The sequence below is a fragment of the Taudactylus pleione genome, unplaced genomic scaffold (assembly GCF_031769625.1).
Source record: "Taudactylus pleione unplaced genomic scaffold, aTauple2 ptg000301l, whole genome shotgun sequence".
In the NCBI taxonomy this organism is placed as follows: domain Eukaryota; kingdom Metazoa; phylum Chordata; class Amphibia; order Anura; family Myobatrachidae; genus Taudactylus; species Taudactylus pleione.
This window is the reverse complement of record NW_028284702.1, coordinates 1,731,667-1,752,151: the sequence shown is the minus strand read 5'-3', so window position 1 is coordinate 1,752,151 and position 20,485 is coordinate 1,731,667. Positions and strand designations below refer to the sequence as shown.

The window sequence follows — 20,485 nt, the reverse complement described above, 5'->3', positions numbered from 1 at the left end:
AGCCGATGAGAGTCTGTCTGACTCTCATCAGCTGCTAAAGCAAACACACAGCTGCCGGCGGTTGTGTGTTTGTGCTCTGTAGCGCTGACCGAACTCCATCCGGTCAGCGCTACACACGTGGTGCAGCTGTGTCAAGGAGACACAGTCTGCACCGCGGCCCGCATGGTACGCAGCTGAGGCGCCCTTCACTATGTGGCGCCTTACGCAGCTGCGTACCATGCGTAACGGGAGAACCGGCCCTGCCTCTGACCTCTCCTCCAAATCTTTAGTAAATTTAACATCCCCACTTACCAAGTGTTCTCTAAACGTCTCACCCTTTCTTCCTTTTTTGGCCTTTCTCAGTGGACTCACCACCAGGCCGGGCAACGTTTCGAGGTTTGACCCTCTTTTTCAAGCCCACAACATCGTGATAAGGACAAACTTTTTCTTTACCCGTGGTTTGCAGAGTTTCATGATTTCTCACCCGAGTTTGCCTTTAGTAAATTTGCGAGTGGTAAAAAATGGCCAAACACACCCGTGATTGACATCTCGACCAGACTCGATGCTTAGTAAATTTACCACTAAGTGTTTATTACAACTCCTGCCTTCTTGTTTGCTTGAATTTCTTTCATTCTGGCACCTGGATACAAAAATAAGTGCCCATTTTATATACATAGATCAGCCATAACATTAAGCCCCCTGGCAGGTGAGTAAATGGTTCAAGGAAGGGCAACCGCTGAACTGGCTACAGGGTCACAGTAGCCAAAGGAAAATGTCAATGCTGGCTATTCAGGGCCGTTTCTAGGGAGGAGGGGTCCCATGTGCAGTCTCCCACGCGGACCCCCTCTTCTCTGTCCGGCGGTGGGCAGCGCACTGAGCTGTGCGTGGCGAGTGCTGGAGTTATAGATTCTGGGCACTAGAGTGCGCCCAGAGTCTATAGAGGATGCGCTGGTCACCGGGAAAATGGCCACGGTGACCATTTTCCCTTTACTGCGCATGCGCAAACAACGGGAAAATGACAGCGGCGCCCATTTTCCAGTCGTTTTTACAGAGCTGAACCCCCGCGCCGATGTGGGACTCCGGAGAGGTAAGTAATTCTATGGGTGCAGGCCCCTCCTGGACCCAGGGGCCCGTGTTCCCTGCACACCCTGCACCCATTATAGATACTCACGTGTCTATTATAGAAAGATGTCAGAAAACACACTGCATTGCAGCTTCCTAAGTAGACATGCCGATCAGTCAGAGTGCCCATGCTGACCCCTTTCCATTGCCAAAACCGCCTACAATGGGCATGTAAGTGTCAGAACTGTACCTACCTTGCAACAATGGAAGAAGGTGGCCTGGTCTGAGGAATCTCATTTTCTTTGACATCATATGGACGGCCGGATGCATGTGCGTCATTTCCCTGAGGAAGAGATGGCACCGGGATACACTATGGGAAGAAGGCAAACCGGCAGAGGCAATATGATGCTCTGGGCAATGTCCTGCTGGGAAACCTTGGGTCCTGGCATTCATGTGGATGTTACTTTGACTTGTGCCATCTACCTAAACATTGTTGCAGACCATGTTCACCCCTGATTGCAGTGGACTCTTTCAGCAGGATAATGCACCCTGCCACACTGCATTGGTTTTAAGAACATGATAAAGAGTTCAAGGTGTTGAGTTGGCCTCCAAATTCCCCAGATCTCAGTCCGAGCCATGGAGCCACCTTCCAACTTACAGGACTTGAAGGATCTGCTGCTAATATCTTGGTGCCAGATACCACAGGACACCTTCAAAGGTCTTGAGGAGTACATGCCTCAATGGGTCAGAGCTGTTTTGGCAGCACGAGGGGGATCTACACAGTATTAGGTGGTATTAATATTATGGGTGATCGATATATACTTTTTAAGGAATAATGTAATCCATGATGAACGTAGGAGCACCATTGTGTTCCATTGTACCTTATGACAATCATGCATACTTGCCGACAATCAGCTCCAGCCTTCCGGGAGGGAGCTGATTGTCGGCTAATAGCGGAGGGCGGGGTCGGCCATTGGGGGCGGAGCGGCCATTTTGTATCACACTGGGGGCGGACACGCACGATCGCGTCATCGTGACTCCACCCCCTCTTCACAATGCCGTGATTTTCGGCATTGTGAAGCACGGGGCGGGGCCACGATGACGCAATTCTGCGCGAATCGCGTCACCGGGCCCCCCGCTGCGGGTATGTCTGTTTTTTTCAGGGGGAAGGTGGGGAGGGTTGGAGACTTCCGGGAGGCTTGCCTGCCTTTACGGGGGGCCGGGAGCGGCACCCGAAAATCAGGAGGCTCCCGGCCAAATCAGGAGGATAGGCAAGCCTGCAATCATGGATCTCTGTTGTGTATTCCATAAACCTGATAATTACCAATACATTATACATTACTCCACATATTTTGATAAAGTGTATTATACAAGTTTTATTGTGCACTTGCCCTAGCTTATGAATACCATAGTGTTTATGAATATTTAATCTACTGTAATTTTGACATCATAAATTGAAGTATAACTTCATTAAACCCCTAACTCCTAGTATAAATTGGATCTGCTTTTCCCAGGTTTAATATGGAAGTGTACTTTATCCCTATGTGATGCATTGCTCTGTACTGCGTTTGCCAGAAGGTGAATTCAGCTTCAATGGACTTAAAAACAAATATATTATGTAGTACTAAACGTACAACCTAAGTTAATGGCTAATTGCAATGTGCAGTTCTTAATAAAAATACCAATCTCAAGAAAAATCAGCTATAAAACTGTGCCCCTCCCTTTCTGCGTAATACCTCAGAGGTTCCTCTGGCACATGTGATCATTTAGAGCCAATGTACTGAAAGCTGGCAGTGCGATGATGTCACAGGGTGTTTCTCAGATTGCAGTGATCATGCTCCTGCCAGTACCATAGGCTGATCACTCCTTCATTGATGCTCACAAACATTGATAGCAGCCTAAAAAGATGGCTATTAGCATGAAAAAAGGGTAAACATGGAAGAAACTATATGGCTGTAACACAGTAAATATTAGCTTATGTTTAGTTATTTGGGGGAATATTTACTAAAAAGCGGGCTTTTAGAAGTGGAGATGTTGCCTATAGCAACCAATCAGATTCTATTTAACATTTATTTAGCACCTTCTAGAAGATAATAGCTAGATTCTGATTGGTTGCTATGGGCAACATCTCGACTTCTAAAAACTCACACTTTAGTAAATGTACTCCTTGGTGTCTGTTCAGATCTGTTTGACATTCAATTCAGATTTGGTGTCTAATAATCTTCAAACATAATGGTCAAATGATTGCTTTGAAAAATATTGCTGCAATATTATGGGTCTTATTCATAGATGTACACGAATCTGATGGTTTTGTACAGGATCTGTACGGCGCATATGCCGACCGGTGTCTGCGACAACAGTCGCAGTGCCCCCTAAGCCGCAGCATTATTGCTGCGGCTGTTTGAGGGAAGGGATGGGGCGACAATGGACAGCGTCCCAGAAAATGGCCTGTCTGCCCCGTATTCTGAGCGTGCCGAGACCAGTGTCTGCGACTTCTGACACAGCTTCACTGGCCATTGCTGTTTAGTGAATTTTCACAACCATCCTGAGTAAGATGAGGTTTACTCAGATGGGCGATGTTCGCGCAAGTGATGCTAGGTTGCATCCCCTTATGCAACAGTGGATCACCGAAGCAGTAAGGAGGCGTGTCCTGCGGTATTAGCATATTATAACACAGCCGCTGGGTACGAAGACGGCAATGGGTATAGAGTACATCGTTGTATCAGGCCCTATGTTTCTTTTCACATTGCTTACTGTTTTTATTTGTTTTTAAACTCTTTTCACATTCTTGTGTATGCAGCGCAGGATAGTGCACCAGAGGCGAATGTCTATTGTGATTATGTATTCACTGTGCCCCATACTGTCTCTCTGGGCTGCCGGTCTTCATACAGCTGGCTCATAGATATAATTTCTACAGGCGGTTTCACTATCAACCACAATTTTCATAGCGAACTCCATTTGTAGGAGGCAACGTGAACATTAAATAAAAATGACTGATAAAAGTTAAATTGCTGTAAATGTTGTAAATTTGACTTTTACGATGAGGTCAAGTGAATTTTAAGCTTTCCTGTCCTTCATAGGCATATATTGTATTTTCTGGATTTAATGGCTTCGTTTCCAGCGCCGGATTTCAGCGGCTCCTCAAATGAGCACAGGGAGATCAGTCAGGGGATGAGTCACAATGACAGATCTGTGTATGTGTTCTAATGATAGAATCACCTGGGCTTTTGTCAACCAAGACTGCTATCCAGCTCTGCAGCAGGGGCCTTGATGGACAAGCATTGACTTACTGTACTTTAATGGATTAGCTATTAGACTGTTACCAACATTGTGCATAGTTACATGTTTAGGAATCATTGATATAGTTGGTGCCTATAGCGGTGTTGCATTGCTGATACTGTGTTTGAGAATTGCACATGTTCTTTCCAATAGTTAGTTCTTTTGTCCACAAAATGCAGTACAGTATGTACATTGTATCACTTTATATACGTGTTGTTTTTATTCTACCATGTTTGTTCATACAATGGCCCTGATTCAAACCCACTCTTTTTTTTTTGTCTCCATGCCGCTTGCAAAGCTGTGGGTGACCACCCACAGCTTGTGCGAGTGGGCTGAAGACTGTCGCGATTATCGCGACCATCGGGCTTGCGAGGAGACTTTGGGGTAGGGTCTAGCTTCCGAAAGCCCGAGTGGACTCCCTGCTCTAATAGAGCAGGAAGTCCACTACTGACATCACTAGTGTTGTCAGTAAGCCCTCCTACAAACGCCAGGCGTTCCTAAGGGAACGCCTGTGTTTGTCCGGCAACCCCCCCCTACCTTCCCACAAAGTGGGGCGAGCTGTCGATGTTGATTGTTGCGAGCCCCGGAGCGACTGAACTTCAGTCGCTCTCCAGGGCTCGAGCATGCGCGCGCCGGACACGGCGCGTGTGCAGGGCTAGAACATTGAGCCGCTTAGTGGCTCTGAATTGGGCCCAATGTTTTTTAAGGTGATTACACACTACCCAATGTGTGTACCCAGTGACGGCACGATGTAACGACACAATACATCACGCCGTCCATACACAGTGCACGAGAAGCAGAGGCTCTCTAGCCAACGAACGTTCTATGGGAAATGCAGTGGCTGGAGCGTCATTCGCAAGGACGGTGTTATGTCCGTGGGGTCCGATGTCTGTTTTTTGTTTTGCGAAGACCATGGATGCCTACATGGAAAGAAGAGGACCTGAACCAAGAGGTTAGTACGTATGTTTTTTTTCACAGGTAGCACTGTTGGATTCTACTGAACTAGGGGACAGACTGGCGCTAGGGACTAGCTAAGTATGTAGTGTGAGTGCAGGTGAGTGTAAGTGAGTGAATCAGTGAGTGTATGTTTAATAAAAGACTAAATTCTATGGTGTGTGTCCTGTCTTTTGTTTAAAATGTATTTTACAGGGGGGGGGTCACCGGCACCAGTGGGCCCTTAATGCCTCGCATGCGGGGGAGGCTTACTGGCAACACTACCGCCCCTGTAAAAGACAATATTATTTATTACATTATTAACCCCATGAACTCTGCACACACCGGGCATGGGGGTCCCTCACCGGGGGACCCGGTGAAAGAGTCCACTGGCTGTGGCATTACATTGCATCTGGTAGAGCCCAGTACTGGTAGTAAAAATATGGGGGACCCCCACATCATTATTTCCCGTATTTTTACTACCAGCCAAGAGCCTGGTGGTGGTTCATGAAATACAGGGACTCCTACGTTTTTCGTCCCCCATATTTTGTGAACCAGCGCTGGCTCAAAGAGCCCATTGCCGGTTATGCTCAGGGGAGGGGACCCCACATCGTTTTTCTGTTCTTTTTACTGTTTATTTCCTTACAAACAGGCAGAAACATACATGGATCACACTGAGCTGTGTGTGTTTCTGCTAAACACGCTGCTCAGGTGATATTCTGTTTTACACTTCTATTTTGGACGGAGTTTGCTTCATTTACACCCCGATGATTAAAATCACGATTCTTAGTAAATTTCCGCATTGTATTCCTGTCTATGGAAAGTACTTGTGAATTTGGCCGAAGGTATATTATTAATTTCAATTTGTGATTTCACCAGTGTTTTGGAGAGAGAATCATGATTTTACACCTGTGTTTGCCTTTAGTCAATTTCCGAGTTTAAAAAATGCCCAAACACACCTGTGAATGCATTCTCGGACCAACATGATTCTTAGTAAATTTACCCCTAAATGTGCTAATAGAAGTGTGCACCAGCAACTCCCAATGTCCTGTTTACTTTGTACCAAATTGTTGTTTGCTGAGTTTCGCTCATCATATGAATATAGGGCCTGATTCAGACCCACTCGCGAGCGGCTGTCCGCTCGCAAGTGGGTCGATGGTCTGCACTGAGCATGCGCACGACGGAGGGAGCTCCGTCGTGCGCATGCGCCAGACACGACGAGCGAAGGACTTTCCTTCGCTCGTTGTGTCCGATCAAAGGGGGCGTGCTGTCAATGTTGATTGACAGCACGCCCCCTTTGGTGGGCGTGCCGGGGGCATGCCTCCCTGACGGGGGCGTTCCCACGGGAACGCCTCCCGTCAGAAGCCGGCCCACTGACATCACTAGTGATGTCAGTGGGAGTGATTTTGGCTCTGATAGAGCCAAAATCACTCCGGAGCTTGCGGTTGAAAACCTCAACCGCAGGCTCCGGCTCGCAATTTCGATGGTCGCGATGGTCACGACCATCGCGGCCATCAAAATGCACGCTCGTATAGCCTGTGGGTGGTGACCCACAGCTATACGAGCGTCCAGGAGGACGCTCCATGAAAATGGAGCCCGGCCCTCATGCAGAGCGTACGGCTCTGAATGAGGGCCATAATTCTAACATTTTGGAAACACTAGAGGGGCTTTCAAAAAAGAGAAAAAAAAAATCAGCCTCCAATAGTGTAGAACAATTAATACTGGTGCACATTTCTGTTAGCACATTTGACAACAGGAGAAAAGACAAGATTGTATTATTGTGCACATAGGGCCTGATTTCGCTCTGAATCAGGGCCGTCCCAGCTAAATTTGGAGCGGCCCCCTGGCCGCTCGCATAGCTGTGGGTGGCCACCCACAGCTTATGCGAGCGGCCAAAAAGATGGTCGCGATGGTCAAAGACCATCACGACCATCAGGCTTGCGACGAGACCCTGCGGTAGGGTCTCGCTTCCGCAAGCCCAGGAGTGATTTTGGCTCTATCAGAGCCAAAATCACTCCCACTGACATCATTACTGATGTCAGTGGGGCCGGACTCAGACGGTAGGCGTTCCCATGGGAACGCCTCCGTCTGGCAGTCACGCCCCCGGCACGCCCACCAAAGGGGGCGTGCTGTCAATCAACATCGACAGCACGTCCCCTTTGGTGCGAGACCCGGAGAGACGGAGAGCCCGTCGCTATCCGGGTCTCGCGCATGCACACGACGGAGCTCCCTCTGTCGTGCGCATGCGCAGTGGGGCAACATCGACCCGTTTGCGAGCGTCCTTTGCTCGCGAACGGGTCTGAATGACCCCCATAGGTCCATAGTTTCCTATATCAACATTGATCTCTGAAAAAATAATAAAAGTTAAATATTTATTTATGACTCATTAAAATATAGTGTCCAAAATGTAAGGAGAAAATATTAAATAAAATCAAAGTATAGTTATAATAGGAAAGAATGTGTTTAGATGTATAGAAAGGGTGATTTAAAAATTCCTTCTGTCGTCAGTCATATCACATTATTTAATTGTATACATCCGAGTAACAGTTGCCTTTATGTACATTCTATTCTCAGCTTTTATCTGTATAGTAAGATGTGGGCTTTCTCTATGACTGTGTTGTTACATTTTCTAATAAATTGTTTGGGCTTGTGAGAAGTGACAAGTGATACTGTAACTGGTATCTGTTACTATGGGGCATATTCAATTAGCTGCGGGGTTTACGTCGCGACCAATTGCCGGCCAAAATCCGTGGCGCAGAGAAAAGCTATTCAATAAAATAGCATTTTTCCCGCGCCGAAAAATCAGGGCCCACATGTGCGGAAACACACTGATTCCGCGTTAACTGTGGAATCAATGGTTTTTTTCCCCGTGAGCTCGATTTGGTGGTTTTTACGCAGATTTTACCTCGCACCTCCATGAGCTGTGAGGTAAAGTCCGACTGCGGGGACTCACGCATGGGGTATTCCCGCTGATTGAATAGGTCCGGCGCGGCAATTAGCCACGGGGTTAACCTTGCGGCTAATTGAATATGCCTCCATGTGTTCACTCTGTAACAATTGGATATTTCCTTCTACAACCGTATGACATATTTCAAGTAACAGCAGGCATCCTTTAACTTGCAAGGTATGACACGTGGAGCGTGGTAGTTATCATTCACTGTATATTACTCTTATGCTTAAATGAAGGAGCCACTGGCTCGAGAGCGAATGTAAAAGTGGTTGATGGAAACCATGTGATGATAGGATGTCATACCATCACATGGCAGCATGTCAAGATTCGTTATACCAAGGGGGGAATTCAATTAGCCCGATAATTTTTAGAGCGAATAATCTGGACTTTCCACATTTTTGTTGCTTTCGATCAATTCAATTAGATCCCTTTTTATTCGCCCGAAAAATTTCCCCTTTTCGGGGTCATACACATAGGATCCGTGATAAGGGCACGGACCTATGTGTTTTCGCGGCCATGATTGCGAAAACGGTGCTGCTTGTTTGGGATTTCTTTCACCTGCTTCAGGTAGGTGAAAAAAAATCCCTGATAACTGCCGACTTCAGGGGTAATTGAACAGTCCCCGGGGAATTCATTAGCCACACCGTGGCTAATTCAATTCCCCCCTATGTGTCCAAAAAGGCAGAAGATATTGCGGAACAATTGATGATTCCTAAGGCATATAGAAAAACAGTGTTATACCTGGCTCATGGTCACTTAACTGTGGGACCTGCAGGGGGAGAGAAAAAAAGAGTATTTTGCTGTGTTTGTTTCTGGCCAGGGATCCATAAAGATATATCTGACTGCTGGGCATCCTGCCCTGAGCGTCGGTACCATGCTCCCAGGCCACATTATAGAAGTCCACTTGTCCCATTGCCCATTATGAAGGTGTCATTTGAGAATAGCTATGGATTTGGTTGGACCTCTATTAAAGTCTGTTCCTGTCATCAGAATATTTTGGTGGTAATGATATACACTACCAGATACCCAGATGCGATGGCACTGCGCAATATGGGACTGATTCAGTACACTATTCCGATGTTTACGGAGTTAAGCAAATTATCAGTAAACCGCGCATGTTTCTAAGTTGCAATGCGTATGCATCAAGAACCATTGCCATAGTCGCTTGCAGCAATTATTTATTTGCAGTGTCATTGACAGTCAGGGAGCATTTGGGAGAGGTGATGGAATGGAGGCACAGAATGCAGACGTGCAACTGTGTGTCACACCCTGCGACTGTGTCCTATACGCAAGGAATATGGCTCCTGCCTCTCAATTCCCATGGCAGTTCTGCGCATCTGTAGACTCAATTACTGTAGGATTGCAACAAATGATTGACCTGCTTCTTTGTACGCAGATGCTGTATACAGATGCTGCGACATTTTATGCAGATGCTTAGATTTCTAAATCCGCGGGTGGGCGTTTCAATACATCTCCCAATCATGACTATGGTCCAGGAAACCTTGTGGGTCCTGTCAGTCTCCGGGGAAATTCTGTATGTACAGTATGTATATACAGCACTTCTGTGGCCGCCATATCGAGTGTTGTTTTTTCTTTTTTGACAAGCCCCCTGGATGCCTACTGGAGAAGAGGACTGAACAGTGCCATGGAGTAGGTAAGTACTTATATTGTATAGTGTGAGTGCGAGTGTGTAAAGAAAAATGTTACAATATACCGTGTCCATGTCCTGTCTTTTTTTATATATATATTTTCTTCACAGTGGGGATACTAGTGCCAGGGCTCACTGACACTTGTGGTTCTACAAGTGCCACAGGGCAGGCTTGCTGGGAGCTGTAGTCCCACTGTGAAGAACAATATTTTTTCTAGCCTGCTTTAGGGTCCCCACTTTCCAAGGATTGCCAGCCCTGGGCTGACCAGTTTGGGGCTGGTGAATGCTTTGGCAGGAGAACCCCACGCTGTGTGTCCTCCCTGCTATGGCATTGCCATCCCGGCTGGTTCAGTCCGGTGCTGGTTATAGGAAAATAAGGGAACCCCATGCAATTTTTTTTTAATTAAATTTCAACTATTAAATTGCTTTTAACCCTAAGAAACCTGCACAGTTCATAGTAATCTTTGCAGTGCTTCTCCCAAACATCACTGCCTCAGGCAGGCCTATTGTTTGGTAATTTGTCAGTCAGATTTTAGTTTGTTTTTAAAACCAACTGATAGTAAATATTGGGGATCTTGTAATCGTCTATGTAAAAGTATTGACGTTTGGTTGATATTCGGTTTTGGTCGCAGTTTGGTTTGCCTTTAATATATCTTCAATTTGCAAAAACAAATGAAAATCGACTACAATAAAAAACCCAAATCAACCTTTAGTACATATAACCCCTAATGTCCTAGAAAACATTTTCAGACCATTAAGTGTTTGGTCAACCACCACCCCACTTGCAGACAATGACGTGATTTGTTGATTTGCGTTGTCATGGTAGCCCGGAACTACATTTGTTCATTTGATCCCAAGAGCACATTCCTGTTATTTGTTGTATGCCTACTCTCCACATGTTGGCAGTAGACTAAAAATCTGAAGAGGTGCTTTTTGCAATAATGTAAATATCACATCAAAGTCCAACCTCCTACATCTGTAGAACTATCCCTGTAATTACATTAATCTATACCACCCAACAATGCAGTTTTAGTAATCTGGATGGGAGTGCCACACATCATGGCATGGGCATAATCAGGTATGATTACCAATGAGGGAGCACGATTGCACCACAGAGATGCAGGTCTCTGTAGTGCTAGACCTCCCCCGATCTGCTTACATTCCCCACAACACCCTTGCACTGCCATACACACCAAAGTTCTCAGCAGTCGGGACTAACTTCCTAGATGTTAGGACAATGTAACAGCCCCACCTAAATTGGGACACTTGGGAGGTACAGTATATTCATTGTTCTTTCTCCTAAACTGCTGACTTGTTTAGTCTCAAGTATGGTTTCAGTCAATCATGTGAGTGAGGGGACATTGGGGACTCTTTTACGTTTCCTACAGGGCAAGAGCACAAGAATAAAGTTTTGATCCTTCAGGACAGTTATAAAGCCACTAACAAAATGTTGCCTTATGATGCCACATGGCAAATAGAAATACCTTTCTATTGCAATAATAATACACTTTTCTATACAGTACAAGGTACTTTGTTGCAAGTGTACTGCATACCCCTATCAATGTGTTTTTAAGACGTGTAAAGTTGCGCCATGACGGCGTGACTCGGTATCGCTGAACGTCTTTAATTTTACTTTTTACCTTTAAATGTGTCTTATTTGCAAAGAAGACTAGAAGACAGGCGACTGCACGATTACGAAATTGTAATCGTGCAGTCGTTTGTCAGTCTGTAATGTGCCTACAATGAACGAGCAGTCATTCAGTGTAGGAACATCAATCATCTGCTAATATGCTGAACCTGACGTTATTATCAGGTTGTCCAGCGTGTTTGCCAGATTATAGATGTCTAAATAACCAGCAGGAGCGCGCATCGCTGATCGTTTTAGACATTTTTGCAAACGATTTATGAACGATAACGATATCGTTATTGTTCAATCGCTCAACTTAATCGTCTAGTGGATGGGCACCTTAAGGTAAAATCTAAAGTTCCTCTTTTGGGAATTTGGTTTTGTGTGGAATCTTTAAGAGGCTTATGGCAAATTTTATTTGGTGCATATTTTGTTCCTACATCAGTTGGGATACTGTGGATATCAATGGCCTTTATTGCATTCTTATTTTTATAGTCAAGCACTGCTCACAATGTCAAGCACAGTTTACACACTTCATAGTGTAAATATAGTGTAACGTATATACTCGAATATAAGTCGACCCAAATATAAGCCGAGGTACCTACTTTTACCACTAAAAACTGGGAAAACTTATTGACTCGAGTATAAGCCTAGGGTGGGAAATGGCAGCAGCTGGTACTGCCCCCAGTAGTAATTCCCCCTGGTTGTGCCCCCAGTAGTAATCCCTCCTGGTAGTGCCCCCAGTGGTAATCCCCCCTTTCAGTGCCTCCAGTAGTAATCCCCCCCTGGTAGTGCCCCCAGTGGTAATCCCCCCCTTTTAGTGCCCCCAGTAGTAATCCCTCCTGGTAGTACCCCCAGTGGTAATCCCTTCTTTTAGTGCCCCCTGTAGTAATCCCCCCCTGGTAGTGCTTCCCTGTAGTAATCCCCCCCTGGTAGTTCCCCCAGTGATAATCCCCCCTTTTAGTGCCCCCTGTAGTAATCGCCCCCTGGTAGTGCCCCCTGTAGTAATCGCCCCCTGGTAGTGCCCCCAGTAGTCCCCCCCTCCCCAGTAGAGAGAGACGTAATAAGAATAAAAAAATAAAAAAATCACCTGAAACTCCCGCTCCTGGTCCCGCCGCTAACAGCTCCTCCGGCCGCTTTGCATGGGAGAGACGTCATTACTCATGACGTCTCTCCCATTACCCACTGCGGGAGCCGGAGGATGGCTCCCTCAGTGGGAGCAGCAACAGCCGATGAGAGTCTGACAGACTCTCAGCGGCTGCTGATTACAGCAAACACACAGCTGCCGGCTCCGGCGGCTGTGTGTTTGTGCTGTGTAGCGCTGACCAAACTCCGTCCAGTCAGCGTTACACTTCACTCGAGTATAAGCCGAGGGGGTACTTTTTCAGCACAAAAAATGTGCTGAAAAACTCGGCTTATACTCGATTATATACGGTATATCTTCAAAATAAGAGCCTACTTATTAAAATAGTTTTGTGGTAAAATGTTGTCAGTTTTCGGTGGATTTTCATAATATATACAGATGTGTCCGCATACTGTACATCTTACTTCCTTGTGTGTTACGCAGCCCTTATAGTTGCGCCATGACGGCGTGACTCGGTATCGCTGAACGTCTTTAATTTGCCTTTTTACCTTTAAATGTGTCTTATTTGCAAAGCTATGTGAATAAGACACACAAGCTGCTTCTGCTGAATAAAAGTATATGCGGCATGTCTTCAGTATATTCTATGTGCAACTGCAGATGTATATGCATGCAGAATGCTACGTTATAGTGTCACAGCCGCTGACACTCTAATGTAGCATTTGGCATGCCGATACAGCTGCAGTCGCACACAGAATATAGACACGCCGCATATCACTTTAATCTGCAGTAGCTGCTTGTGCTTTGCAAATAAGACACATTTGTAGGTAAAAAGTAGCACGATAAGACACTACCGAGTTACACAGCGTTCACACGATTTGTTTACCGTGACTTGTAGCGCACAGAGGTAAGATGTATGTGTACACATTTTAAGCCAGGGATTTTAATTTTGAGGCTTTTGTAACTGAAAACAGAGGGACCACCATAGATATCAGCAGATATCTCGCAAAAGCTGACACCATTGCGTTCTGTAAGGCCTGCCAAAGTGGCCAATTTAGAAAACTTGACCCCGATAGTAACTTCATTGTAGCCTATAGGCTATATTTCCACATTTGTCTTTGAATATCTCTCCAGCAACCTTTACAAGTCTAAACCCTGCAGTAAGATGATAGCGTAAACTATCCTTTTACTATTTTACACCTCGCCAAGATGTACTGTTATCGGAGCCACTGTCCCAAAAAAAGAATTTTGAATATATCAGATTGAAATATATAACGAGTACGTTAATGTCCAAGAAATTTATTTGTTTTTGTGACTGCGGAAATACCTTTTATAGAAACTTCTTTGAATCCCTCGCGCACTTATTTGGTTTGGAATTAATTGCAATCCAAGTGTGGCACAGACGTCCTGCAGCGACAGCACAGAATTTTGTAAAGTAATTGCGATAATATACTACAACTCCCCTCATTGTATGCATCCATCCATTAGATACACTAAACAATATCTGTCTCTTCTTGCAATATCCTTATCAGGCCTGCAGCAAGGTTGGAGCAGCTAGTGGGTGACACCATCCAGCTAATATTTCTTCAGAAGTTAACACAAATTGGCATTTGAATTGGCAGGGGCAGGCCGGACAGGCTAAAGGCTGCGTAATAGTGTCTGTTACCTAAAAGAAAAACAAAAACAATAATTAGTCCCCTGGATGCCTGGCATTGCTGTATTTTCTAAGTGAAAGCTCACAGGTACCATGTTGTATTGATAAATATGTATATTTTGGCAATTACTGTGGATTTAGCAAAAACCACTTCTTTCAATGTACAAATGTATTTTAACGTATGCTTCTTATGTTATTCACACAATAACTTTATTGCCCTATAAGTTTGCAGTAAGTAATATACATAAACACACCGTAGCTTTCATAAAATTCAATAAATATGAAGAGAAGTCCTGTGATATTTGTTTAGATTGCTGCCTTCTACCTTGTAATCTGTTTTATTTTGTCTTTGTTTTACAGGATAGTTGATGACTCTGCTGTTTCTTTAATTTCGTCTAAACCTGTGAGTAGTTTATTTCACAACTGGCCCAAATCCCCACAGCCTACTCCTAAACACCCCAAAAGTGTGGATTTTGACATCCGTCCCACGTTGAGAAGAGCACCAAGCCCCTCAGCCTTGAGCACGGAGCACAAAATAAGTCCAACTCCACGTCCATCTTCTCTACCCATCTTGCCTTCTGCCCCTGTTTACACGGGGGTCTATGACCTGAGGGGCTCCCCCACAGCTGGAGGAGATACATTCCCTGGCTTTCAAACGGGCAGTCGGTCCTTATCGCCGACACATTTCATTCTACCCCCTACAGAAAAACCATTTGCCTCTAAGCCCATTCACTTCTGGACAAAATATGATGTGGCTGATTGGTTGGACTATTTAAACCTTGGTGAGCACCGAGAACATTTCTTAGACAATGAGATTGATGGCAGCCATTTACCATCCCTAACCAAGGAGGATTACATCGACCTGGGAGTAACCAGAGTTGGCCATCGAATGAACATTGACCGAGCTCTGAAATTTTTCTTGGAGAGGTGATTTCAAGTCATTTGATTCATAGTGTCTACATCTCAGCATCCATCCCCGCAAACCTAAAAAGGTTTGGTATAAGGTCCCAAGAGAGGAGTATTTGAATGTACTTTACTTGGAGCAAAAATGAATAGCAAAACAAGAAAAACCTTAAAAACTCTTATAGTATATATATATATATATATATATATATATATATGTAACACACAGATATATATATGTAACAAAAAATGCACAGAATTTTCATGAAATGATTGATTCACCAGCTGCTTATTTTACTATGTGGGGGCAATGAAGGCTTTAACTTGAGCCATGACGTACACTCCAGTGTTCCAGTTTCACTGTGCCCCACACTTTTTGTTTCTTACTTGTTGTCAACATAGAATGTAGTTACACAGGCAGAAAGTGAAACGCGTCGGTTGAAAAGAATGCTCAGATACTATTGTTCGAGGGGAGAATAGGACAACAAGACACTGAGGCATAAGCAGAGTCTTCCCTTAAATTGTAGGCTGTCAGAAAAATGCTTGTGTACAAATTTCTAGCCAAACTGTATATCAGGAGATAAGCTGCCAAAGTAGCTATTATTTACTTTGAGTACAATTGCCATCTAATCAGTGTAAGCGGGTATGAGGACAAGGGACATTGGTTATAACAATGTTATATAGATGGGCAACCAGAGTTCTCTAGATTTTGTCAAAGTACATAGGGGTAATAGTGGTACAGTACTAGTTAACCCTTAACTTAGACAATTATCGTCTATTTTTGTAAGCATCTTTACAAGTGTCGCCAAATTTGAACCACTTATTTATTGGAATTCAGCATCTTTAGTGTCATTTAAAATTGCAAGTTTAATTTTTCTGATATCAACATGGATTATGAGGCATTTTTGATCTGTATGTTCAACGAACATATTGTTGAAGTGTGAATAATTGCATTTATGATAAAGAGATGGGTGTTAAAGAGGCAACTGTGGATTTCCAAATTAGACTGTACCTATTGAGTCAAAGTCTTGTTGATCACGTGGGATTAAAATGTACCCGTCATCCACATGGTGATGGCAACCATTTTATGACCTGAACTAAGATTGACAAGGCCTATCATATCACTAGGAACTAGTTTATCACTGGTGTATGATGGAAAGTATTTTGAAGTCATAGCCATAATAGAATGTATTTGGCTTCCCAAAATGTCAACACTGTCGTTCTCTTTTACCTGCATTCTCGTTAATATTGGTTCAGCTCACAAAATGGCTGTCTTTTCTGCATGCAGGTGAAGGATAGATTTTAAGTGCTAAAAAGCCTCTGAATTTCAGGTAACTGTCATGAAGGACATGTTGAGGGGAATCAGTGATGAACATCATGCTTATTAAGTAAAACATGGGGATGGTCAGCCTTGCTCCTGTTTCAATAACAACCTTCAATAGTCACTGCTATCCTTGTATTAGGCAGTCCACTCTCTCCTGCTCTTTAGCCAAAGCCGAAAGACCACTGTGCTTTTGTGACTGAGATCCTGATTCCTGTACTCTCAGACACAATAATTAGTTTTATTTTGTTTCAGAATTATTTGATTTTTATTGTAGGGAAGACTCATCGTGGTCAGGCTTAATGTCTGGTGGTAATAGTCTCATATTAGCTGTGAGACACTACATAGGAACAGGATACTTGATATAATCAGTTGATATTGAGATTTCTAGCCTTATTTTATAATTATTTTTAGTTATAAGTTATATATGCATGTGTGACTCAAAAGGAGACTATACAGCTGAGCTGGATTTCTCCAGAACATGACATTTTAATAGGATTTGTATTTAGTTTTTCTGGACATGCTGATAGTAGTTCAAGGGCGTATGTACCTAGTGGGCAAAAGCAATTTGGTTTAATCCCTTATCTGCTAAAATGTTGGACCTTTAAGGAACGATGATTGCAAGTTCTCACTAGATAACATTTGCCGTAAAACTGCAAGGACCACAATGTAAGAATGTGGATAATAATATTCGAAAAATGATGAATGATTTCAGAGTCTGGCAGTGGAATCATATATATTCCTGATCCATTTACATCTCAGCCATCTATCTTACAATAAGCAGAGCCACAAAACTATATGGCAAAACTCTATATGAAGGATATTTAGTGTGAGAAGAGACCTTCCAACCTTTGATCGGTTGCCAAAGTTGATTAAGCTCCTAAAAACCCTTTTGTGAAAAAACCCAAATCCGTGACGGTTATGCGACTTCCACACAATGTGGTGCCAGTTTCCATAATTAAACATTTTATACCTTTGGAAATCTTGACAATTAAGGAAATAGTAGCTAGTCATAGTCGTGTCCTGGCTAGCTATTTCCAAATTCTGAAATTGTACCAAAAAGTAGATGTGGATTTCGGTGTGCCTGTTACTAAAGTCCCCCACATTTGTCCTTCTTTTCAATACATCCAGAGGCCTAGATGATGCATAAATGAGTCCAGCTACTCTACTTTAGCAGGGCCAGGTTTTTCTATGGTGTAATGTGTTTGCCTCCTTCAGAGTCTCTGCTTTGCTGTAGTGGAAAACAAAAGGAGGAAAGTTTCACTTTTCAGAATCCTCCGGTCATTCAAGATGTCAGGGATATGATTCATATTGGCACTTTGTAGCTATCAAACTACGCTGCTCTTTCTTTCACCAACAGCCCATTATCCTTTCTTAAGGGCTCAGAATTTTAACGCTTTCTATTTATATCTCTCTTCTCATTGCCAATAGGGAAGAACATATTGATGTTACCGAAAAATATATTATTAAAAATAAAAAATAAAATAAACTCTTAAGACTGTCTTCCAGATAATAGAGGGCATCACATTTTTTTTCTTTTTAGATCTTTATTTGAATTTTTTATAAAAATGCAAGAAGCAATTCTAGCTTTTGGTTAGTATTAACCTCCGTAATAGACTATAGCATTTGGCAAAAATTGACAATGAAATTTTGTTGATACGATAGTTTTTTATGAAACACTTATAGTAACCTTCAAAATGAGGGGAAAAAAATCTACAGTATACGTGAAACTTCTTAAAAAAATAAATAAAAATAGATATTTAACGTTTTGCACACCCTGTACAGCATGTCAGGAAATGGAGCCATCTTTATGTGCTAGCGACTAGCATTTATTTTTATAATTATCCTCACTGATAAACTGCATAAAACAAAGCAAGTAAATTGCTCTTTGTTAGGTTATTTGCATTGCTTTTGTTCTGGTTCAGCTGATTAGATGGGAACAGTTGCAGTTGGGAAATACTATATGCACAGCCTGGTCACATTAGGGCTTCAGCTAGCTGCAAATGTACAATAGTAATAATAATTTATATATATATATATATATATATATATATATATATTAGTTGTGAAATCTTCCCTAATTATAAAAAAAATAGATTAGATGGCGCACTCAATAAAAGGTATTAAACTGCTAACAAATCTCACATAAATCTTTACTTGCCACAGGATAATTAATAAACAATATACCGGTATACATAAAAATTACAATAGTGTAGAATATACATATATTCACTTAAAATCACAGATATGATCAGTAAATTACATTTCGAATAGTCTCAATCACTGAAGAAAAGAGGGCTTATATAATAGGTTGCGACTTGCATCTGCTGCAGGAACTCCTGCGAGTCTTCTTGTATTTTTAAAACGGCAAGCTGGTTTTCCCTTTAAAATTATTTCCGCTTTAAAAATACAGGAAGACTTGCAGGAGTTCCCTCAGCGGCTGCAAGTTGCAACTTATTACGTAAGCCCACCTGTCTTTATATTGTGTAATAATACTTTCGGCAAAAAATTGAGGGTGTAATACTCACTGTGTTACTGTACTGTACATAATATCACTTAGGTTCACTGAATGAGGCGTCCTATATAGGCTCTTAGTACTGATGGTGTGTGAAATTGTAAAACGATGGTAAAAGGAAGATGCCTTCCCTAAACTTGTTGGTATTGGCTCTGTATATAAATAGAGCCAACTGGGGCCTCCAAACCTGTAAGTCCGACGCTTACCAGCTACAGTGAGGTATAATACCTGTTCGTAGGTTGTGTCTGGGAGCGTGTTTGATGCAGCCCAGATGGTTCTCTTTGAAGCTGCAGGTTCAGAGGCAAGAAAACTTGCTCTGTCAGCCCACTCTTTAGCTGCAGGGCTCTAGCAACGTGTTCGGCAACTCTTGGCTCAGTGTTCTTCAGAGCTCTGGAGTGTGTTGAGTATAAAGGTCAGACCCCTCTGCAGCCACAGGCTTTGGACCCCGGCTTTCGGTATATTCTGGTAATGAGCCGGCTAGGGGCACCAGAGAGAAGATAAGACAAAGTGGGTGAAAGGAGCACGCTGGATCAGAATAAACTGTCTGGACTCTGTGAAACAGAGATAGCATACACTGGAGTCTGCCGGCTTTAGACAATCGCAGTATTTGAAAAGATCTCCGTAAATGAGACTAGTCACTGCTTGGATCTGCTCAGTGCATTTCAGTGCAGCTGGCACCTTTGTGACACATAGCAGGTTGACTCAGTTGCTGAAAAGCCAGATCTGGGAGCAATATTGCCCCATACATGGTTAACAAATTGTACAGATCGAGGTGTTCAGTCACCAGACAAAGTAGCTACATAGAATTACACATTTGGCTGGTATGCTCTGCCATTTACTATTGGGGCGAGATAATGGAATTAATCAGTTGGCCATATATTCCTCCCTTACAAATCAACTCTACTCTACTAGGGGCCGGACAGTTTGTGTCATTAAGCCTCACCCCTTCACGGTAAATTGCCACAGATACTGCATAACTAAATAGGGTTGCGGGGGCAAAATGACACAATTCTTATAGAATTGCATAATTAAGCTCCACCCCCTACTTGCAGACCGAAGGATCTCCAGGAAAATTCTGTCCAGGTTACCCGAAGAATCGTGAGCCTCCCACAGGTTCTGGGAAAGTAGGCAATAATTCTGTGGTCTTTGTGGAAAGTACTCACATTTTGACATAGACGTTTGTTGGACATTTTTCACTATTTGCCAAGTGGACAAGCCTTGTGAGCAGTATACAGTAGTGAGCATTTCTGGAACAAAATGCAAAGATAGATTTTTATATTTATGTATGTTTATATTAAAAATTAATGTGTAAGTATAGTATCAGCTCCGATCAGTTGTCCAGACTGCAGGGTACCTGTCTACAGCACCGATTCTGGCTGCAGGGTGCCTGTCTACAGCACCAATTCTGGCTGCAGGGTGCCATTCCAGGCACCCTGCTAGCCAGATGCAGGAGCTATGGAGCAGCGACAGTGCCACCCCCAGGGCCCTTCACACTGTGCAATGACAGATGTTGCACACCCCTACTTACGGTAC

At 43.5% G+C, this 20,485-nt stretch overlaps 1 protein-coding gene across 1 annotated transcript in view; it reads left to right on the top strand.

Annotated features, from left to right (window-relative positions):
- The window catches only part of SHANK1 (SH3 and multiple ankyrin repeat domains 1), a 618,796-nt gene extending 603,531 nt beyond the window's left edge, over window positions 1–15,265 (top strand). The window contains exon 24 of the mRNA XM_088482950.1: window positions 14,574–15,265. Within this exon, the coding sequence (XP_088339076.1) occupies window positions 14,574–15,144 (571 nt within the window). The 3' untranslated portion in view covers window positions 15,145–15,265. The remainder of the gene's footprint in view (window positions 1–14,573) is intronic.
- The last annotated feature ends 5,220 nt before the right edge of the window (window positions 15,266–20,485 follow it).